The sequence below is a fragment of the Condylura cristata genome, unplaced genomic scaffold, assembly GCF_000260355.1.
Source record: "Condylura cristata isolate star-nosed mole 26May11 unplaced genomic scaffold, ConCri1.0 scaffold00002, whole genome shotgun sequence".
Taxonomy (NCBI): domain Eukaryota; kingdom Metazoa; phylum Chordata; class Mammalia; order Eulipotyphla; family Talpidae; genus Condylura; species Condylura cristata.
In genome coordinates this window covers 11,963,667-11,985,901 of record NW_004567103.1, presented here as the reverse complement: position 1 = coordinate 11,985,901, position 22,235 = coordinate 11,963,667, and the positions used below count along the sequence as shown (strand labels likewise).

The following is a 22,235-nucleotide window of genomic DNA, read 5'->3' as shown; positions in this document are numbered from 1 at the left end:
GGCTCTAATCCCCAGCAGCTGCCGTTTCCCTCAGATCGATTCCCTTCTCACTTTTTTTTCTGCTGCTGGTTCCTCAGCTCAGATCGATGGAGCCGCCTCCCCCGCCCCTCCGAGCTTCCTCTCCCTGCTGCTCATTAGCGCCCCGATTAATCAGGCCCCCTTTCCTCTGGGGGACAAGCGCTTCCTCCCCCAGGAGGGTGCACACTCTCATTCAGCCCCCCAGAGCACACCCCCACCCCCGGGGATGCCAAACCAGCTCCAGGTACCTCCCCCCTGCCTGTGATCATGGCCTACAGCCTGCTACTCCTTGGGGACAGCAGCCACCCCACGACTCCCCACCCACTTCGCTGGGAACCCCTGCCTCGATTTCCTTGGGCCGCACCCCTCCCTGGTGAAGGCCAGCACACTGGACTCCCCCAGCTCTGCCACTTGGACTCCTCCCGGCCCTGCACTCCACACCTCACCTTCTCTTGGGGTCGCCCCTCTGACACCTCTCTGTTCCCTGCACTGTTTACCCAGCGCTCGCTCACCCCCACCCCTGCCTGGCTGTGACCATGGGTTTGGGAAACGATGAAGAGCAAAGTGACCACAGCAGTGCCAGCCAGGATGCCCAGCCCCAGATGCACGGGCGCTGAGTTTGGGGTGGGAGCAAAGTGGGGGGCCAGTGTCCCAGCGGGGGCTGGCGTACGATGGGGTTCAAGTTGGGAGCAGAGCTCTAGGAAGGCCAGGGATCCTGGTGGCGGCCCCCTGGCCCCTGGCCTGTGGTGCCTGCCCTCCCCCGCCCTCCCCTCCCTCACTCAAACAAGTGTCTCTCCCACGGAGTTTCTGGAAGCTGCTGTGAGTGGGGCAGTGGGGTCAGACGGTGACCGGGGTGCTGGACTCTGGGAGGCAGGCAGGCCGGGAGGTGGGGGACAGAGCTGACTGACCCTTCTGGGGGTGAGGTCCAGAAAAGTGTCTGGGGGCTCTGGGTGCCCTCCTCTTCCCGGGGTGGCCAGGGAGCGGGGCCAGCTGGGCACCCACGAGTGGCGGCGAGAGTGTAGGAAGAGTTTGGGAGGCCACCCGACAGGGTCTCGGGCAGAGCCGGGGGACTCCTGTCCAAGGCTGGGGGTGGGGGGGGGCTGCGCCTCCCCGGCCTGGCTCCTGCCGCCCGCCGGCCGCCGGTGAAACGCTGTTGACACGTCCTGAATTATTAAGCGCGGGGTGGGCTCCTGAGCACATGCTGCGAGCGGCTGGGGCTGCACGGCGTGGAGGAGCAGCGCTCGCTCCCTTGCTCACTCGCTCGCTCGCTCGCAGGGACACACGCAGGGGCTGACAGCTGTGCTGGTGCTGATAAGGGAAGCCACAAGGAGACGATCGGAGAGAGACAAGCGGCGGCAGCGGCGGCAGCAGCGGCAGCACCAGGGCTGAGAGCTGCTGGGAGTGGGAGTGACGCCCCCACCCCGGGCCCCCACCCCGTCCCTGTCCTCCACCCGCTTGCCCTGAGTTTAGAGGAGCAGCCGCTGCCACCGCCGCCACTCCAGAGGGCACCGAGGGCTGCTGGCCAGGGAGGGACAGGGGCAGGGAGGCTCTGGCCAGTCCCAGCAGCCGGGGACAGATGCCGATCGAGATTGTGTGCAAAATCAAATTTGCAGAGGAGGATGCGAAACCCAAGGAGAAGGAGGCCGGGGATGAACAGAGCCTCCTGGGGGCTGCGCAGGGGGCAACAGCCCCCCGGGACCTGGCCACCTTCGCCAGCACCAGCACCCTGCACGGGCTGGGCCGGGCCTGTGGCCCAGGCCCCCACGGACTGCGCAGAACCCTGTGGGCGCTGGCCCTACTCGCCTCGCTGGCTGCCTTCCTGTACCAGGCGGCTGGCCTGGCCCGGGGCTACCTGACCCGGCCTCACCTGGTGACCATGGACCCCGCCGGCCCCGCGCCAGTGGCGGGCTTCCCCGCTGTCACCCTCTGCAACATCAACCGCTTCCGGCATTCGGCACTCAGCGACGCCGACATCTTCCACCTGGCCAATCTGACCGGGCTGCCCCCCAAAGACCGGGACGGGCACCGCGCGGCCGGCCTGCGCTACCCGGAGCCCGACATGGTGGACATCCTCAACCGCACTGGCCACCAGCTTGCCGACATGCTCAAGAGCTGCAACTTCAGTGGGCACCGCTGCTCCGCCAGCAACTTCTCCGTGGTGAGTCCTGCCAGCTGGCCCACCTGGCCCGGGCGGCCAGGGGCGGGCGGGCGGGCGGGGGCGGGGGCTCGTGCTTGGGGGTGTCCTGGAGGACAGGGCTTCCCCTCCTTCTGCCACCAGAGGCTGGCCTGGTGTCTCCCCCGAGCCTGGTGTTTCCCTCTGGCTCCCCAGCCGAGGAGCAGGGACGCTCACAGGGGCTTACCCCGGCGTGGCTGCTGCTGCTCCTCCTAGTGCTGCTGCTGCTGCTGCTGCTGCTGCTGCTGCAGAGCTCAGGGCTGGGGGCCGGGGTCCTGGAGCGGGCCAGGGGGTCCTGGCGGGCCGGGGGGTCCTGGAGGGAAGGGATGCACCATGCCAGGGTCAGGTCAACTGGCCCCCACTTTCCTCTTGTCCCCCTTTTCTTCTGTGGCTACTAGATTCTTGTCCCCATCAAATAAGAGTGACGGGGAGAGGGTACTTGGGGGATCCAGCCAGGGCTACTCTGGGGGAGCTGGCCCGACCAGCCGGCTGGGTAGAGATGGTCTTCGTGGACACTGGGTGCCAGTGTCCCTTCTCTGTCTGTGTCTCTCTCACACACACCCCCTTTCACAGACTCCCTCACACATCCCTCTTTCATGCCGCCCCTCTGGCTTCCCTCTCCAGTCCCTCCCTCCCTCCCTCCATCCCGTCCTTGCTGCTCCGGCCAGGCTGCTCCGGCTCTCTCTTGCGCTGAGAATCACTCATTCACTCTCCCGTGCAGGGCTGACCCTCAGCGCTGCACGCACACGCACCCACACACACCCCGACTGCTCGGGGACAGTTTCCCGCACACCCGGGCTCTCTCACACACATGCAGCGTCCCTGTCACGACACTCACGTGCATACCTGCACACCCACACACCCTGGGAGCTACTCGCCGGTGCCCACCTCCCAGCTCTGACTCAGCTGCCAGGGACAGGGTCCCGCTGTGGCTGCCATCCCCTCCCGTAACCCCCCAGCTATCTCAACCCTACGCCCCACGCAGGGACGGCCGGCGACATGGCTCACGTACGTGTGAACGCACACACATACTATCACTGGAGTGGAGCGTCAGCTTGGGCTGCCTCCGTGCACCTCTCCAGCGTCAGGTGTGTGCGTGGAGTGTGCGGCTGCGTGTCTGCCAGTGCTCCCTTCTCCCCTAGGCACAGGCTCGCCATTATTCCCGGTGCTGGAGACGTCTGCCCCCAGCCACACTTTACTCTCAGCCTTATGTACGTGTGTGTTCTCATCCCTGTTACCACTGCCTGGTGCAAGTATAAATATATGGCTTTGACACGGTGCCCGATCCAGCCCAGCCTCCAGCGGCCAGCCCCAGAGGTGGGGGGCCTTCCCCACTCATGGCCAGCTGGCCCCCCCGCCCCCGCCGCCACATTCTTTCATTCACTGTCTCAGTATCACCCAGAAGCCTGCTCCAACCAGGTTGCTGGCCCCCATCAAGCCTGCAGCCTCTGGGACCTCCTGCTTGGGGGTGGGGAGTTGGGTAGACATGGTGGAAGGGCCAAGCGGGAGAGGATTGTGCTGGGAGAGGAGTTGGGGGTCACTGGACTGTCACCTGCCTATACAACCCCCTCTTTTAAGAAAAATCATTGCTCCCAAAACCAGGCTGGGAGAGTTCCCAAAGAGGAGGTGGGGTGGAGAATGGATGTGGCCTTCACGTCCATGGCGCTCTCATCTGACAGCCTCGCCCCTCTGGGATGGGGGGACAGAGCCCAGTCTTAGCAGGTGCTGTTGCGGTGGGAATCAATGGGGGCTTTGTGTCTCGGAGCCAGTGAGCGGGAATTGGTATGTTAGGCTCGGGCGGGGGGGTGGGAAGGGAAGGGAAGAAGAGAGGGAGGGGAGCAGAGGAAAGAAGGGGAGGGAAGCAGGGGTTTCCCACCTGGCCTCAGGAAAGGCAGAGCTGCCTGCCGGGAGACAGGAACAGGAAGTCCCTGACCAAGGCTGGTGAGTCCCTGCGACTCCGGAGCATGGCTGGGTGGGCAGGACGGTGGACTTCCCACAGGCCCGTTGGGTACCTGAGAGAGGACTGTTGAAGTTTGTGGGGCTCAGTTCTGCAGGAGCGAGAGGGGAGGAGGGGCGCAGCTAGCATTGGGGGTCTGGAACCCCCACCTGGATCCTGCTTTCCTTGGCCCCAACAGCCCACACCCTCCATCTGCTGAGTGTTGCTTTCCCTTGGTCCTGGCACCCCAGGGCTGAATCTGCTGCAGATGCCCAAGGGGCTGGGATTCTGGGCTGGGCTGGGCTGGGGGCCTGTGCTCCCTGGTAATGGAGAAGACCGGGTATGTTGTGCAGGCAAGAATGGACAAGGGCCGTGGAGACAGACACCGGTTCTCCCATGAGGACAGGAGGTCTGTAGTGGACTGTGTGGTAATACGGAGCCCCCAGTGGGGGTTTGGGGCCTGTGGTGGGGGTGGGGACAGGGGCCGAGGGTGGCAGCATGGCCCGTGCCGAGGACAGGCTTTGGGTAAGGGGCTGGTATGTGTTTTCTGTTGCTTTCCCTGTTTCCTCCTCCCCACTCCCCACTCTCCTGTGACCTTTCCTCCGGAATCCAAGTTAATAAATGTCACATTTTCCAGCCTATTTTTACTCCGGGTAATGCGCCCTCCTCCAGTACCCTAAGCTGCTGCTCTTGCTTCTGTTACCGCGGTCGTCGCTCTCACCCCCACGCTCCAAATACCCCTCACTGGCTCCCGGCCGGCCTGGAGTCTGAGTGCCTACTGGGTGCCCGTGGAGCCCGCCGGGTGCCCTGGAGGGGATGCAGGGCAGCCGAGTCCCTGGCACCTGTCCTCAAGCAGCCTACAGTCGTGTGGAGGAGCAGGGACGGGGCCCTCGGGAGCTTCACCAACTGTGCGAGAGTTAACCAGCCATGCAGGCAGCCGCAGAGGACTCAGGACCCATGCATGGGTGGCAAGAGGCGAGGCCAGTTGGGGCTGAAGTGGCTGGGAGGTTGGAGGGATGAAGCTGGCTGGGTGAGGTTTGCAGAGGAGGGAAGGGAAGAGAGAGAGGCACAGGTTTCTGGGTGGAGGTGGGGGTTCTCCCCCTCCCCACTAACTCACCCCAGCTCTTCTCTTTCCCTTCCCGCTTCATTCTGTCTCATCCAGCCCATTCCCACCACCAGCGCTGTGCTTCTGCTCTCCTTCCCCAGTTCCTCCACCATCTACTCCCCACCCCATTCACCCCAGTGTTCCTCGCCTTCTGCCACTTATGCTTTTCCCCAGTGTGGCTTCCTCGCAGCCTGCCCACTTACGAGAAGGCAGAGCTCGCTCTCCCTAGGCTTCGTTCCTTCAGCTGTAAAACGCAGGCGTGGCTCCCAAATTCAGCACCTCTTCTGAGCTGGACACTGGATGGCGGAGCGGTTCAGTGTGGGGGTTCTGGATTTGAACCTGGGCTGTCCCCCTTGAGCTGTGAGGCCTTGGAGAAGCCAGAAAGCTTCCTTGAGCATTGCATTTATTAGTCATTAAATGAAAGAGTGGAAGCTAAAAAGTTCAGATGCTTGGAGGATGAGAGAGATGCCTGCAGAGCGCTTACTTAAGACGCTGCCAGTGTACACATAGCAGAGATTCTGGAGGCATCAGCTGTATAGACGCCAGCTACTCTCAGCCAGACCAGCTCCACCACCCAGCTGTTTACCACCCATACACCGCATCCCCCTTCTCCAGAACCTTGACCCTCCCTCTCCTCTCCACTGGACATCAGGGGTCCAGGCAGCCCCTAGAGGGACAGGTGACCAGGGAGCTGAGGGCTCCGGGCGTCACTATCTCCATTCTCTCTGGGAGCTCAGATTTTCCCTCCTGTCTCCGCACCTGCTGGTGGCTGCCCTGACTACCCTGAGCTCTCCAGTCCTCGCAGATATCCTTGCTGGAGTGCAGGGGTACAGGCACACCCTGGGGGGCTGGGGAGGTTGGGGGGGGGCCAACACCACATTCTGTGATGGTAGATGGTCACTAGCCACGCTGGCTATTGAGTCTCTGAAATATGACTAGCATGACAGAGAAAATGAATTTCAATTCAAATAGCTGCTTGTGATGTGTGCCTTCCTTTTCAGGAGCGCAACTCTAGAAGGTCCTGGGAACCAGGTGGGGACCGCCTGGGGCAGGCAGGGAATGGCGCCTGGGATAGGGGATGTAAAGTAGAGGCTTTGGGCTGGGCAGAAGTCTGGTCTCTGCTCTCTGGGCGTGGGCGAGGGCTGAGCCCAGGGGACGCCCTGTGTCTGTGGACGCTGAGGTCTGCCGAAATGCTACCTGGGCAGATACACCTTTATTTTCCAGGTACAGGCTATGACCTTGGTCTTTTCTCTTCCATCCTGTTGTCTGGGAAATAGAGGCATGAGAGAGGTAGGGGGACCCTGAGGAGGAGGCAGGAGTAGGACCCAGCTCCGCTCTGTGGGGACATCAGGGGTCCAGGCAGCCCCTAGAGGGACAGGTGGCCGGGGAGCTGAGGGCACACACGTCACTGTCTCCATTCTCTCTGGGAGCTCAGATTTCCCTCCCCGCCCCAGCCCCCCCTTCCCCACATGCTGGTGACTGCCGTGACTATTAATCACTCGCCCTGTTCTCTTCCTCTCTACTAATCAGGCACAATTAGACAAGGCCTCTTCCAGCTGGGCAGTCCCCCTCTCTACCCTCCTCCCTCCTCTCCCAGCCCCACCCCAGCTGCCAGCCAGGACACCTCTGCGGCAAGGATAGCAGCAAGCCAGGCCTGTCCCTCTCCGGTCTCCAAGTCCCGGATTGGAGGCGCCTCAGTAATGCCCTGCTTTCCTGAGCCTCCCTCCCCTGGTGTGATCAAGCAGGATAGGGTCAGGGCTACTTCACGCCGTTGTCAGGGGCTCTAAGGCCCTGAGGTGGGCCCTCACCTTCCTGGCTCTGGAAGGCAGGAGTTGCCACTGAGGAGTTCCAGGTGCTTACCCACCCCCCCCCAGCCCTCTGTCCCAACTTCTGAGGATGGAACCTTGCCATTTAGTTTGACACCTCGTTCAGGGCTGGTCCTGCCTGCAGGGGCCAGGCAGCTCAGGTGGTGAGCACACCACCTGAAGGGGAGGGTCTCAGGAGAACTGCAGATCAGGGATCTGCTCCTCAGCCCCAGCTTTTGCCCTCTGGACAGGAATGTGCAGCATTGTAAGGCGAGGGGAGGAGGGGACTTGCAGTTTATCCAGAGAGGCAGATGCAGCGTGGTAAGGCATGGGGAGGCAGTTTATCCAGAGAGGCCATGTCTTGACTATATATCTATATCTATCTATATATATATTTTTCTGATTAAAACAATACTCAAGACTACCTACAACTCACAGATTGCAAAGCAGGTAGACTCGCCTCCCACAGTCCCATCCAGCCCCAGGCTGCAACCCCTCAGGCCCTCCCAGAGGGGGCGCTCTCGGCCTAGGTGCTTCCTACTGGCAGGAGCTGGCCGAGGTGGATTTGAGCCCTGTGGCCCAGCCGCCAAGGGCAGGGCTTGTTCCAGCACTCGGGTCCAGGCTGCAAGGACAGAGGGGAGGGCGGTGAGGGAGTGCCCCACCCAGCCCCACTCAGCAGCCCCATGGCCTCTTCATTAATCAGGAATCAGCCCCGAGCTGGGCTCATTATCAGCTCTGCTTCTCCTGGCACTGCCGGAAGATGCTGATTAGCATTTGAAGAAATGGCCCCCACGTCCCCTCCTGTCCCCCCCTCTGGTCTGCCATCTTTCTCCTTCTTCCTCTTTCTCCCCCACCAGTGTTTTCCTGGACCCCAGTCCTTCAGCTTCCCGGGAAGAACCCACTCCCTCTTGTGGTGGCAGGGCTGCCCCTGCCAGGCTGGGGGACAGGGAGATCAGGAGTTGGGGGCAGGAAGGCAGGCACTGGGCAGCAGCCGCAGCAGGGATGCTCAGGTCAAGACTTCCCAAATCAGTGGGTGCCGGTGGCCAGAGGGAGGAGTGAATGTGGGTGCGACTGGGGGTGGTCAAGGAGAGATGGACTGCCAGCCTGGAGGGGGCCACGGAAGGCCTGGCTCAGGAGGGTGTGTTACCCTGGTGCCCTTGCAGGCTCTCAGGCAGTGCCACCTCCTAGAGCAGCTGGGCAGAGGGGATGGGGACCACCCTGTCAGGAAACCTAAGGGATGATTTTTTTGCAAATCACGGAGCAGGCCCAGGGTCTTGGAGCCATCCCAGCTGAATGGAGCTGGGAAGGTAGGGCCGGAGGACCTGAGGGTGGAGACAGGCGGTTCAGAGTGTTTTCAGGAGAGTCAGGGGGTGTCTGCATTTCTTCCCCTTGCTCCCAGGCCAGGGGCTGGCAGCACTGAAAATCCAACCCACCCCCCAGATGTTCACCATGCCCTTGGGACACCCGTTTGGGGTTGGAGGGGGAGCAGTTCCAGAGAGACAGGCAGAAGCTGCAGCAGCCCAGGCAGCAGCAAGAGAGTTCAGAGAGGAGCCACGGGATGATTAAGGGGAAATGGAGGATTGATTTAGGAGGAAAGATTAAAGGAGCTAAATCCGTGGCGCTTGGCTCAGCGGTGACTAAGCGTGGACAGGATAATAGCTTACAAATGTGTGAAAGGTGTAAATACCAAACGGGGGGAGGGGAGGCGTCTCGGCACACCAGGGGAGCGGCGAGGGGGCTGGGCAGGCCCCCAGGAGGGCTGGGGACCCCGGCGACTGCGGGGTAGGGCTGGCCCCTCTCCATCAGCAGTTCAGGGGGAGGCCGGGCTTCTAAAGCAGGGTTCCGTTCCCGGGACGCAGCTTCTCGGGGCGGGTGCTGAGCTCGCGTCCCACTGCCGCCCTGCTGAGGATTTGAGCTCGAGGGTTCAAATCCCACCCGGTTCTCCCCGCGCCCCTGTGCGCCAGGCCTTTCCCGCCGCGCGCCAGTCCCCAACCGCCCGCGGCCCCGCAGCTCTCAGCTCCGCGCCCCCAGCCCCGCCGTCGGGGCGCGCGGCCCTCGCCCCTTCCGGACCGCGGCGGGAGGCGGTGTCTCCCTCCGCGGTGGAAGCCTCTTGGTGCTGCTGTGTGCGGAGGTCACTTTGCCGAGGAGCCGGGAGCCGTGGGAATGCAAATGAGGCAAAGCCAGGAGAAGAGCGGAGGAGCCCGCAGGAGACGCGAGGGAGGGCGCTCGGGCGCGGTGATGGATGCCTGCCCCGCGGGAGGGAGGGGGGGGGCGGCGAGGAGCGCGGGGAGGTGGGTACGGCCCTCGGGGAGGGGGCGGGGGCGACGCGAGTGCCCGGGTGGTGCGGACGGGGGTGGGGGCCGGCTGGGGCCCCGAAACCGGAGCACACCCACGCACCACCGTGCCACCTTCTGGGTCTGGACACCGATCTCCTGCCCGGCCGCGAACGTGCGAACAAAACTCTCATCGAATAACTTTGCATCCATGGGCGGGGATGTCAGGAACGGACTTCGTTACAAATTAAAAAATATTGCCGCCTGGGAAAATTGACTTTCTGGGAATTAAGGCCTAAACGGCCGCTACCTAAAAACAAGTTTGGCCCTTTACCTGGGTCCCGGAGGCCCTGCGCTTTCCTCGGCGGGGAAACCGGCGCTCCGCCCGAATCTCCGCGCTCGGCAAGCCCTGCGCTCTCCATGCTCAGGGTTGGCCCTCAGCTGCAGCCGGGGCCACAGGGCCAGCGCTCGATCAACTCCGGCCGCCGCTCTCCCACCCCAGCTCACACATTTGCACTTGAACAGACACTGCGCGCTTTTCCTCTAAAACCACAGCCCTGCTACCTTAGGGCGGAAGTCGTCCTGCTGAGCACCTGGGTGCCATTGGGGTTGGAGCTGGGAGCTGTGCCGAGTGTTCGTGAGGGAGCCCCCGTCTTGGGCGGGTGAGTGAGCTTGCTCTGGAAAGCTTTCCTCTCCATCCCCTATCTCACCTTGGCTCCATTCTCAAAGGACAGGGCTTGTCCCCCCAACCCCATCATAGCATCTGCCACACCTAGTACCGTCAGCCTGTACCTTTCCCTGTCAGTTCTGTGTGTTTTGTTCACACCTGGCTCAGTGTAGCAGCCCAGTGAACACATTCTAAATGAACGAGTGCCTTTGAGTGCCTTTGCAGCCAGACAGCAAACTCTGAGAGCAGAGTTCTGTTCTGGTCTCAAGTGCCCGCCCCTCCCCGCCCCCAACACCTCACACAACACCTGGGATAGGTTCAAGAACAGTGTTGGGCAAATAGGTGTTGCTTGAACACCATCATTTCTTGAACACCGGCTGGTCCTGTCCCTGCCACATTATGTGACCCTGGCAGTTTCCTTCCCTGGGCCTCCCTGATCTTATCTGTAAGATGGAGATGAGAGACCTCTAGAATATGGTGCTTGTGAGGGTTAAGGAGTTAGTTTACATCAAGTACTTAGGACTGTGCTTGGCAAGAGTAAGCGCTTGGATAAATGTTAGCTGCTGCACCACATGTATATGATTTCTTTCTCTACCCCTTCTGCAAGGTACCTATTATTACTCCCACTTCACAGATGAAAACTGGAGGATCAGAGAGGGTTCAGACTTAATCTGAATCCCACAGATATTAAGGGCAGTGCTGCAGGCCTGCCCCCCCCCCCTTATCCTGTGCTGCTTCCTGTGAAGTAGGAGAGTCAGATGGGGAGCCTGAGGCTCCCTCCAGCTGGGCTCCTCCCCAAAGAAGCTCAGTCTCCCATGTCACTGACAGCACCTCACCCAAGGTCACAGTGCCCCCTGCCAAGGGACCCAGTGGGGATCCAAGATCAGAAGGCTGTGCCATCTCTGCAGGAAGCTCCCTTCCAAATGGGCTCTCCGACCCCTTGTCTCTCTAATCCTCAACCTTAGTCTGGGGAACCCCACTCCCTTTTGGTAGATAAATAACGAAAGGCTGGAGAAGTTAAATCACATACCCTTACGACCTTGCGCAGAGCTGGACAGAAACCAGTTTTGTCAGCTCAGAGTGAGTGCAGACCTGGGCCTCTGTGTTGCTTCTGAGTTTGAGCTGGTCTTAGGGGTCCACTCAGTACCCCCCGCAGGGCACAGTCCCTGCCCCAGCATGTTGGTGTCTCCAACACCAGCTCACTCTGAGGCCTCAGAGGTGTGAGTTCACTTTGTAGGTTTCTTGCACACATGCCTTCTGCTCTGCGACTCGCCACCACTCTGAGGCACTTTATCCCTACTGAACAGAGGAGGAAAATCAGTCCAGTGGACTCAGTAAGTGGCTTCACTCACCAAGGTTACACGGGCTGTCTGAGGTGGAGCTGGAGCTGGGGCGTGGCCTCCTGAGCAGTGGGGAATGCTGGCTGGGGTGGGGGGCTGAGTTCTAGTTCTGAAATTGCCCCTCTGTGTGACTCTGGACTAGGCCCTCTGTAGGCTTCTGTGTTGCCCTTTGTACCCTGGGGGGTGGGCTGAGAGACGGCCACCTTCAGAGCAGCTCTGACAGCTCTGGCAAAATTGCTCCGGTGCCTTCTTCCTGCCGGCAAGGATACGTGGGCCACCCTGAGTGAAAGGAGCCTGGTATCCAGGTCCTGGGGTGCTGGTCCCAGTGCAGGTTGGGGGAAATGGTATCCCCTCCCACTGATCCACTCTATTGGGGCACCATTGGCTTTCAGGGGGCTCATCCCAGGGCCCTGGATGAGATCTGCGGGGGGGGGGGGCGCGGGCCAGAGCACATGGGGAGGGCTGATGGAATTTGGGGGATGAAGCTGCCATGGAAAAGTGGGTGGGGATGGTGCCAGGGCTTTGGCAGAGGCAGGGTGCCCAGAAGGCAGTGGAGATAAAGCCTAGGCTGCAGATTAGCTTCAGGATTAACCCAGTCTCTGCTGCTCCTGCTTCTTATCTTCTGGAGGCCCCAGGCCCTTTCCCCCCACAGCTCCCAGCCCTGGCCCAGCTAATTGCCTGTTAACCCGGTGGGCTCCCTGACTGCAGGGAGGGTGAGGGGGTGGGGAAGGGTGAGGAAGAATGCAGGCCAGCCAGCCAAGGAAGCTTGCCTGGGAAATGGGAGCTGAGGATAGATGGACTCAAGGGACTGAGAGAAGCCACTGCTCACAGGGACAAGCTCTGGACAGATCTCTCCAAACTCCTGATCATCCCCTGGGGAAGGCTGGAGGAGGGGCCAGAGGGACTGAAGGAAAGAGCACCTGGGGACGGGTCCTGGCTTGGAGGAAGCCTTCAGGCCCAGGGACACGTCTCAGAGTGAGACAGAGGCTGCACAGCTAGGCTAAGGGAAAGACAGAGAGGAAAGCAAGCACCACAGGGATGTGGAAGACGAAGGACCAGAGAGACTAGGGGGTGGCCAGACCAATGGGAAAGAAAGACAGGGGCAGGGGGAGGGGGCAGGCAGACTGAGGGCAAGGGACAGAGGCACAGGCCAGATGAATAATTGATCAGATGCTGAGGACAGATAGGCCAGGAGGATGTACCGGGAGTTGAGAGACAGAGATTGAGAGGGGCCGGGGGAAGACAGACCCACGGCCAGGGCCAGCCAACACTGAAAGGGGAGGTGGTCAGAGAGGGACAGGGGAGGACTGGCCCCAAGGTGGTGTGGCGGTCTGAGTGTCAGTATGCAGTGCAGACATTCCCAGTTGGAAGTTGTCCAACCCAGGCCAGAAAGGCACTGGAAGGCCAAACACTCAGCATGGCCCTGGGAGCTAAGCAGAGAGCCAGGGATGACAGGAAACTGGTGGGGTGGGTGGAAACACAGGAGGAGGTAGGGTCTGAAATGGGGGCCTGGGGCCTGGGGGCTGGTGCAGGGTCATCTGGAACAGCTCCTCAGCCTGTGAGGTCCTTGCTTGGGACCTGCCACTTTCCACTGCTGGGCCCTGGATTCTTAAGTCCTATACACACACCCTCCTTCCAGGCCAGTCCCTGGGGACAGAGCAGTGGACAGCCTGTGGGACCTTGTGGCGGAACGACCGTGCCGTCTCCATGGAAGAGGCTGCAGGCTGTGCTGCCACCAGAGTTCTGCCACTTAGGAGCTGGCGGCTCCACCTGCCACCACCTGCCTGGCCCAAGGACCGTCTCCGGGGCAACGCTCTGCTCTGCCCAGCAGTTGTGCCTGACCCGGGCGGTGCTGGTGGCCTGGCCCTGTCAGTCTGGCCTGTCCATTCCCTGCAGAATGGATCTGTCAGACCAGCGTGCCTCTACCTACCTCCTCATCATCTCCCCTCTGCACAACCCCTAGAGAGTTGGGGTACCAGTAACCAACCCCTCTCCAAAGCCATTGTACCCGTCATTGTCACTGTACCTGTCATTGTCACTGTACCCTGCCACTGCCCTACAATGGCCAGGCTCAGTGTCATGCAGTGTGTGTGGGCATGCATGTATGTTTAGGGGGGATCAGACAGAGAGGCTCCCCCAGCCCCACCCAGGTCAGGAACCTCTGTGAGTCCTCCATTCACTAAGCACCCACCAGATGTGCTTTGGCACCTGGCAGAATTCTGTTTGAGTCCCTGAGGTCACTGACTAGCTGTGTGACTATAGCCAAGTCACTTTCCCTCTCTGAGCTTCCTCATCATTAAGCAGGGCAACAGCATTCATTTTCTGAGACGTTTAAAGGAGCACACTGTTCAAAAGGTACAAGTGGGCCGTGTTAGATAGTTTTTACATCATACTCCTTCCCTTTATCTCACATTTCCTTCTACAAATTGCAGTGGGCTCTGAGGATACCCAAATGATTAAGTGGGGCCCCCACTTTCAGGGGCCCATGGTTCCTCTGGTGATGGCTGACCTGTGCCCAGTGCGCGGACTCTGCTGAGGCGCAGGGTGGCGGGAAGCCCAACTCAGCGCTCACCACCAGGCAGCCCAGGCCTTGTTTAACCTCTCAAGTGGCGCGTAAGCGCAAAACTGGCTGCGTCAGCAAGAGCTGATTCCAGCATCTTCTTGGGCTAAAATAGGAAGAGAGTGGGTGCTTTGAGATTTTAGGCAAATACTTACGTGTTCCCCTGTCTGCCTTCCCCACTCCACCAGGGACCTAGCCACCTCTTGTCAAGCCCTCCAGGGCTCCTTCCTTGCAGGGAGCGACATGGTGGAATCTCCACGGCTCTGGCTCCATCATGTACTACCTCACTCCCAGTGTGGGCTGGGGTCAGCATCTTGTTAGAAATGCAGAATCTCAGGCCTCACTGCCCCAATCTACTCAGGTGGAACCTGCATTTTAACCAGACCCCCGTGAGCACAGCCCGGGTGAGCTGGAACGTCAGCACACCTCTCTGAGCCTCAGTTTCCTCTCTGCAGGAAGGAAGGGTGGTTGTGAGGAGTCCATTGGGAATCGTGCTGGGTGCTGTGCCCAGGGCAGGGCTCTGGGGCTGTCCACCGCTGGACACACAGCAAGAAGTGGGAGCTGGGGTGATGGACAGGGTCAAAGATGGGAACCCTGAAGCTGTTACGGGTGCGAAAGGGAGGGTACAGCTGAGGAATTGAGAAGCGGGAGATGCAGAGAAGAAAGTGAGGACGGTGTAGAGTTGTGAAGTGGCATCAGGGAAAACTGGGAGGGCCACACCCCCTCTGGGATGGGCAGTGGACAGAGGGGCTGGGCGTTAGGGGAAAGCCTTGAGTGGCACTCAGATGAGTTCCATCTCTCCCCCTGCGCTCTGGACCTTTGAGGAGTCGCATGGCCTCTCTGAGCTGTGACTTCTCGTGGATTGCGATCACTGGGCTAAGGAGACAGGGTTGATCACAGGGTGGCTGTGAGGGAGGCGCCTGCTGGTGTTTGTGTCCTGCAGCCTGCTGGTTATGCGCAGGGATTTGCTGTAGGTAGCTGGTTGTACTGGGGTGATAGAAGAAACTATTGGACCGGCTGGAAGGTTTCCCTCTGGCCCACACTAAGGGTGCCCCAAGCCCCCAGTTTTCCGAACTCCTCACTCCCATTGCCTTCCACGCAGCCGGTCTGCCTCTTCACCCTCCCTCAGCAGTAAGGCGTTTAGGGTGGCTTTTCTCTTCCACGCTGCCTCAAGCCTTTTCTCCCAGCTTTCACCAGTGTGCAATCTTTCCCAAGGAGAGGGGAGGGGAGCGCGCCAGAGTGATTGAGTGCGCCGACCCTTTGCCCCTTGGGAAGGTGCTGCCTGTGATGGGTTTGACCCGGGGGCTGGTCTCCGTGGGGTGAGCCTGGCCGGGGGAACTTGCAACTGCTTCCCCCTCAACCTCCTCCCCAAGCCGGCGGCTGCGCTGCTCCCCACCGGCTAAAGCCCGCTGGAGCCTGAGCTGAGCTTCCATCTCCCGGGCGCCGGCGCCATCTGCTGACCGCGACGGAGAACAGGCCGCAGAGGCCGGGCCCGGCGGGCTCCGTCCCGCAGGAACTGCGTGTCAAAGCGTTCCTGGTGTGCGGGCGCCGGGCTGGGCGCTCCGGACACTCTACGGGCTTATTGCTCCAGTGCAGAGCAGACTCTGGTGCGGGTAGAGATCGGCACTGAACAAGAGACAAGATCATCTCAGGTCTTGCTCAGTACTGTGAGAAACAAACACGCTGAGGGGTGGAGGGTGACACGGTGTTGGGACGCGGGGAGGCGTTCCTAAGCTTGACTTTGTCACACTGGGCCCAGTGCGGGAGAGGGAGGCGAGGGTCACTTCTCACGCAGGCTTGCAGGCTAGGAGAGGGCCACGGGAACCCTGGCAAAGGATTTGCAGGAAGCGGTGCCCCTTAGAAGGAGAACCTTCACTCTGACCGGCCAGGACGGAGACCAGTCAGGAACTCCTTACCGGCCAGGGGGAGATGATAGCTGAGGGGCGGGAAAGTGGGGAGACTTAAAATAGACCTGAGAAGTGGAATTGCGCCAGGAGGTGCTGGATTGTATGTGGGGCTGAGGGAGAGAGAGATTTCAAGGTTTCCCACTTGAGAAAGCTGGTAGACCGGAGGGCGCTTTCTTCAAAGGAGGGGAGTGGGAGCAGGATCAAACTGGGGGAGACGTCAAGAGTTTGGCTGTTGGTGTTAAGCTGGGGGTACCTCTTAATCATTCGAGGGAGGATGTGAGCCGAGTAGATGGGCTTTCAGCGGAGAGGCTGGGAGAGAGATTGGCTTCTGGATTGGGGACAAGGGTTTCCAGGCAGGCGTGGTGGCAATCGGGGGACAGGGGACCCTAAGCCTAAGGAGTTGTCTTATCCCCCCTTCCGTCTCCCCTCCTCCTCTCTCACCCCCCAGGTCTATACTCGGTATGGGAAGTGTTATACCTTCAATGCGGACCCACAGAGCTCACTGCCCAGCCGGGCGGGGGGCATGGGCAGTGGCCTAGAGATCATGCTGGACATCCAGCAGGAGGAGTATCTACCCATCTGGAGAGAGACAAGTATGCCGGCAGGGAAGGGACAGAGCAAGGTGGGGCTCAGGCCTGGGCGCCCCGCCCAGGGCTGCTTTCCAGCGGCCTTGTCTCCACCGTGCAGATGAGACGTCTTTTGAGGCCGGCATCCGGGTGCAGATCCACAGCCAGGAGGAGCCACCCTACATCCACCAGCTGGGCTTTGGCGTGTCCCCGGGCTTCCAGACCTTCGTGTCCTGCCAGGAACAGCGGGTGAGCACCTCCAGCTGGGTCCTGGGTTGGGCGTGGGTCTGGCGTCCGGGCCCTTGAGGGGATACTGAGCAGCCCGCCCTCCAGAAACTCACAGCCCGCCAGCCCGCCCGTGGACTTGGCCGGGGCAGTGGGCGCTGGAGGGCCCTGTGGGACTCCTGGGCATGACCCCACCGTGCCCGCCTCTGCAGCTGACCTACCTGCCCCAGCCCTGGGGCAACTGCCGGGCAGAGAGCGGGCTCAGGGAGCCTGAGCTTCAGGGCTACTCGGCCTACAGTGTGTCTGCCTGCCGGCTGCGCTGTGAAAAGGAGGCCGTGCTTCAGCGCTGCCACTGCCGGATGGTGCACATGCCAGGTGGGCACCCCCTCACCAGCCCTCCGCACTGCCCTGCCAGGCTCCAGAACCTCCAGGGGCCGAGCGCTGCTCACGCGCACCGGCAGATGCACGTGTCCGACTAAGTGCGCGTGTGCCTCCACCTGTGTGAGTGTGTGGTTTTGCGAGTGTTTTCACCTGTGTGTACGGGCATGCACGCACGTGCGTTTGGGTGCCCGTTGTCTGTACTCACGCGCCATGTGTCTGCGTATTTTGCTGCTTGTGGACTTTTGGGAGTCGTGTATGGGCTTGGACACGTGCACACAAATGTCTCCACATGTGCACGCACGCATGTATGCATGCTTGAGCGCGCACAGGACATCCCCACGCTTATATGCACGAGTGCTGTAAGCTCGTGTGTGCACACACACGTCGGTGTAGACATGTGTACATGCAAGTGTCTGTCGCCTTTGGGAATCGACAGGGGCAAGGGGCCGGGACTGCAGGCTCCAGGAATAATCTTCTCTCCTTTCAGGCAATGAGACCATCTGCCCGCCAAATATCTACATCGAGTGTGCTGACCACACGCTGGGTCCGTGCCGCCTTCTCTCTGCCCTCACTATCACCCTTTCCCTCGTGTCTGTCCCCCTTCTCCCGCTGCCTTGGCTCCCTTCCTCCCAGTGCTCCTCGGGGAGGGGTGTCCTTCCTGGTGTTTGGGCCTCAGCCCATGCCCCAGGGGCCCGAGGGCCTTTGCAGTGTGGACACTTGGGTAAGTGGAGGCAGCTGGGTCGGGGGCGGGGGGCTGCAGAGAACCCAGATCCGAGAGGGGAAGTTTAGTCTTCCAGTTTTGACTCAGCTAATGAGCTCGCCCTATCTGGGAAAGTAAGATGACCTCTCTTGGTGAAGGAAAACTAGGTGGCTGGCCATCGGTGTGGGTAAGGTAAACCCCAGGTATCCAGAGGTCTTGCCTGAGCTGCCATTTATTTATCCATTCGTTCGTTCTATAGATACAGCCCGCGCTAACGCTGGAGCTGTGCTGGAGTCCCTCAGCTCCGGGCATTATGTCCTGCTTGGCTAGTCTGGGGCTGGGGAGCGCAGGGCTGCCAGGCCTGGTGCCAGGCAGGGAGCAACATGCTGCCCCGCTGCCCCCTGCAGAGGGTTCCTGGAGGGAGGGACATAGTAACGGACACTTGAAGGATAGAGAAGAGTCACCAGGTGAGACGGGGACAGGTTAGTGGTGGGGGCAGTGCGTGCTGGAGACCTGTGTGGTCAGCAGGAGCTGTGTGTCTGGGCACTAAGGGCGGAGAACAGAGGGGGTGTGGAGAGGAGGAGGCACTGGGAGGCTGAGGATGCTTTAAGGCGGGGCCAGAATGGTTTTGGGAAGGGGACTCTCAGCAGAGATGGAGAATGGATAGCGGGGAGTTCACCTGGAGCCAGCGTGACCGGTCGGGAGAGTGTGGCTAGCAGCTCGGGACAGTGATGGCTTGAGATTCTGGGGCAGTAGAATCACATCAGGAACTTCTCTGTCCAAACACCAGCTGTACCACGGGGGTGATGGGGGCTTCACGAAGGAACGGAAGTGTGAGCAAGCAGGGCTCAGGGAAACACAGGGACAGGAAGACTCCTGTGAACAGCAACACCGGGGAGCCTTTACACCCCAGTCCAAAGGGGTGAGGAAGGAAGGGCTACTGGGACCCAGAGAGACCTGTGGTGTCCATGAAGGCAGTCAGAGGGGCTGCCAACTTCTGGTGTGGCAGTGACGAATCCAGGGGAGAAACGTCCTAGCCCAACCCGGAGGCAGCAGGCGAAGGAGTCTTGGCAGAGCTCGGCCATCTGAGCTGAGCGCGGAGCAGAGTGGAGGGAGGAGAGGAGATGCAAAGGAGTGAACAAAGAAAACTCAGCCTACTGAGTACACAAATCTTGTGCTTTTCCATCCACATATCCAGCCAGCCAGGCTCCCCAGCCCCCTCCCCCCCCCACTGTCGGCTCCTCTGAGCTGTGAGGACGCCTGGGAACCGCCCAGGGAGCAGGGATAAGCCAGCGGGAGGGGCCTGGGGTCTGCCTACAAGATTTCTCATATAATCTGAAACTGACCTAGGAAAGGACCCCAGCCAGTCTCGTCCAGACAGGGCCACACCTGACCAGTAAAGGCCCTCGGTGTGGACATGTCTGCCCCAGGACAGCCCCTGGGCCTCGCCGCTGCAGCCAGTGGGCCTAGACCACCCTGCCTCCCGCTGCAGTTGATGCCTCTGTGTTGCAGACTCCCTGGGTGGGGGCTCCGAGGGCCCGTGTTTCTGCCCTACCCCCTGCAACCTGACTCGCTATGGGAAAGAAATCTCCATGGTCAGAATCCCCAACAGGGGCTCAGCCCGGTACCTGGCAAAGAAGTACAACCGCAATGAGACCTATATACGGTATGTGCGTGTGCGCACGTGCGCGTGCGTGTGCGTGTGCGTGTGCTGGAAGCCACCCTCAACAGGTCTGATGATGCTGGAGGCTGGGAGCAGGTGCATCTTTGTTAATAATGAGTTTCCTCCCAGCAATGCCTTCCCTGAGCCTTTTCTTCCCCCTGACCCCTACCCATCTTCCAAGTCACATCCACACCAGCTCCTGGGAAGCCCTTCTCGGCGCAAACACCTCTTATCTGAGTCCGGCAGTGTCCGTGTACATGTCTCTGCTATTGTGCTGCCCACTGCTCTAGGGCCCTGTCTTTGTTCCCCAGTAACCTGGGAGCAGTTACCTCCATGTCGAGCGAATGCTGTGCTGGGAGAGAGGGATGCGGAGGGACGAGAGAGGAAGAAGGTGGCCCGCAGGTGGAGGCCGGAAGGGCAGTGGCAAGCTGTGGGCCGGGTTTGGGGCAGCCTCCGGGAGCTAAGCCCAGCTGGTCCTGGGGACAGAGAAGTGGCCAGGGTGCCGGCCACACTTGTGCCTGGGCCTGCGTTCGATGGCGTGGCCCTAGGTCTCAGGCCCCAGGAGAGTTGTGTGGGTGGGATAGGCAAAGCAGGTGTGATGTGAACTGGACCTCTGAAGACCGCAGGTTTGGATCCATGACAGGCGCCATCCCGGTTAGAGATCCCAGATTGTGCAGAGAGAAGCAGACAGCAACTTAGACAAGAAGGCACAGTGCGACCAATTGTGGTTAGTCTTGAAAATCTGGAAGAGGAATTTTGGTATGGACTATAGGGCAATAGGGAGCCCCTGAAAGTTCTAGAGAGGTATAGGGGTGAGGCAAAGTGATCATTCCTTACTGCTTTAGAAAAGGCTGCAGAGATTCCTAGAGGCCCAGGAGTATATTTTGCTCTCCCAGGCCTTTTGTTAACCCTCAAACATGAAGCCAACACACATCAAGTCTGCCTCCCCTCAGCTCGGGAGTCTGAGAGGGGCTCCAGCTTCCTGTTACAGGGAGTCCCAGACCAGGATCCAAGGGGCTGGGATGTCCCTGACAGACTCTCCCATGGAAGTGTCCCCACACCATAGCCTGCTTCCCCTCTCTGCAGGGAGAATTTCCTGGTCCTGGATGTGTTTTTTGAAGCCCTGACCTCTGAGGCCATGGAGCAGCGAGCAGCCTATGGCCTTTCAGCCCTGCTGGGTGAGACCTGGCCCTGGCCAACTCCATGGGTTGGACCCCTTCAGCCTGCCCCCCATGACCCACTGTCATGCTCCCTAGGAGACCTCGGAGGACAGATGGGCCTGTTCATCGGGGCCAGCATCCTCACGCTGCTGGAGATCCTGGACTACCTCTATGAGGCAAGAGAGGGGCCTGGGGGGCCCCTCACACAGGAACTAGAGGGCGGAGGAGGGGCATGGGAAAAGCAGAGGAGCTGTGCAGGCTTCTGGGCTGGGAGGGCAAGCTTGGGGCTCTTTACTGGCATCGCTGACTGGCTGGAAGAGCCGAGGGGCTCCGAGGAGTTGGGAGGTGAGGCTTGGTCTCATGAGGTGGGCAGGAACTGGGGGATGAGGGCGTCTGGTGAGGATGTGCTGGGGCGGTAAGCCCTCCAAGGCAGACCGGGTAGGGTTTGCTCTTCTCCTTTACCAAGTTGTCTGACCCCTCTGCTGTCCCTTACCCTGAACCCCCAGGTGTCCTGGGACCGACTGAAGAGGGTGTGGCGCCGTCCCAAGACCCCCCTTCGTACCTCCACTGGGGGCATCTCCACTTTGGGGCTGCAAGAGCTCAAGGAGCAGGTGAGACCAAGTTCGATGGCCAGCACCCCTCCCAGGACTGAATTCCCCCCTCACTCCTGTACCAGCCTGCTGGAGGGGTCCCTGCGTTCCGATAAGCCTCTGCTCCAGGGGGCAGGAAAGCCTGGCTGTGCAACCTTGAGGCACTGCTTGGTCTCCCTATGTCCCATTCTCTCTTCATCTTGCAGAGTCCTTGCCCAAGCCGGGGCCATGCTGAAGGTGGGGGGGCCAGTAGCCTGCTCCCCAACCACCATCACCCACGCGGTCCCCCAGGAAGCCTCTTTGAAGACTTCGCTTGCTAGAATGGTGCTGTGTCTGAAAGGACCCAGGAGTTGGGGACCCCTCCCTGCATCCCCTTCTGCTGCTGGGACAGAGGCCTAGGGGTGGCCACTGGGAGAGGGTGGTGCTTACTGGCAGGGTGGGGATTCATTTCCTGTTCTTGCCAACCTTGGTGCCAGCTGCTTTGCACAGGGGTCCTTTTTGCTCACACCTCCTGCCCTCAGGTTGGTGCCCAGGGAGGGCTGGAGACCAGGCCATGGGCTCCAGGGGAGGAGTGGGAGGAAAGGAAGTGAAAGGGCCCCCACAGCAGGGGTGGAAACTTCTGTACATTTGTATATATTTAGGGGGGGCCGGGAGGGGGTAGGGATACAGATGTAGAAGGTGGGTGGGGTAGGGGCATGGGTGGTTCAAGGACAGCCAGAATCCTGGCCCTCCGATGCCAGCCAGAGAGGGTGAGTCCCCAGGGCTTGGGACTGCTGGACTGGTCCTGCTCGCCACCCCTCTCCAGGCCCAGCTCTGCTTTCGGCAGGGGAGTGGGTGGCCCAGCAGGCCTGGCCCAGCTCCCAGTTTCCCCTGCACGGGCCCACCCCAGAGTCCTCTCCATAGGTACTTTCAGACCTTGGCTGAGCTGGGGAATGGGGAAAGGAGCCTTCTCAGGTCTCTCTCCCTCTACTCTGATTTTATAAAATGCTGACAAAATTGGGAATAAAGAGACATAAAGAATTCTCTGTGTATGTGTGACCAAGCATGTCCTGGGAGCCGGGGTGGGGCTAGGCACAGCCATGACTTGGTCTCTGGGAAGAGGAACAAGAGGCCTCCACCCTCCCCAGCCTTCCCTGCCCACATGCCTTCCTCCTCCAAACCCAGAA

At 60.6% G+C, this 22,235-nt stretch overlaps 1 protein-coding gene across 1 annotated transcript; it reads left to right on the top strand.

Moving 5' to 3' along the window:
• Positions 1-1,216: 1,216 nt before the first annotated feature.
• On the top strand, positions 1,217-21,589 carry ASIC4 (acid sensing (proton gated) ion channel family member 4). Its single transcript, XM_004674254.2, is given in 14 exon segments — positions 1,217-1,270; positions 1,272-1,354; positions 1,356-1,402; positions 1,405-1,529; positions 1,531-1,554; positions 1,556-2,176; positions 16,233-16,377; positions 16,472-16,599; positions 16,788-16,950; positions 19,169-19,322; positions 20,406-20,497; positions 20,576-20,655; positions 20,986-21,090; positions 21,276-21,589. Coding segments are annotated over 14 exon segments (1,935 nt in total). The 3' UTR covers positions 21,390-21,589.
• Positions 21,590-22,235: the final 646 nt, after the last annotated feature.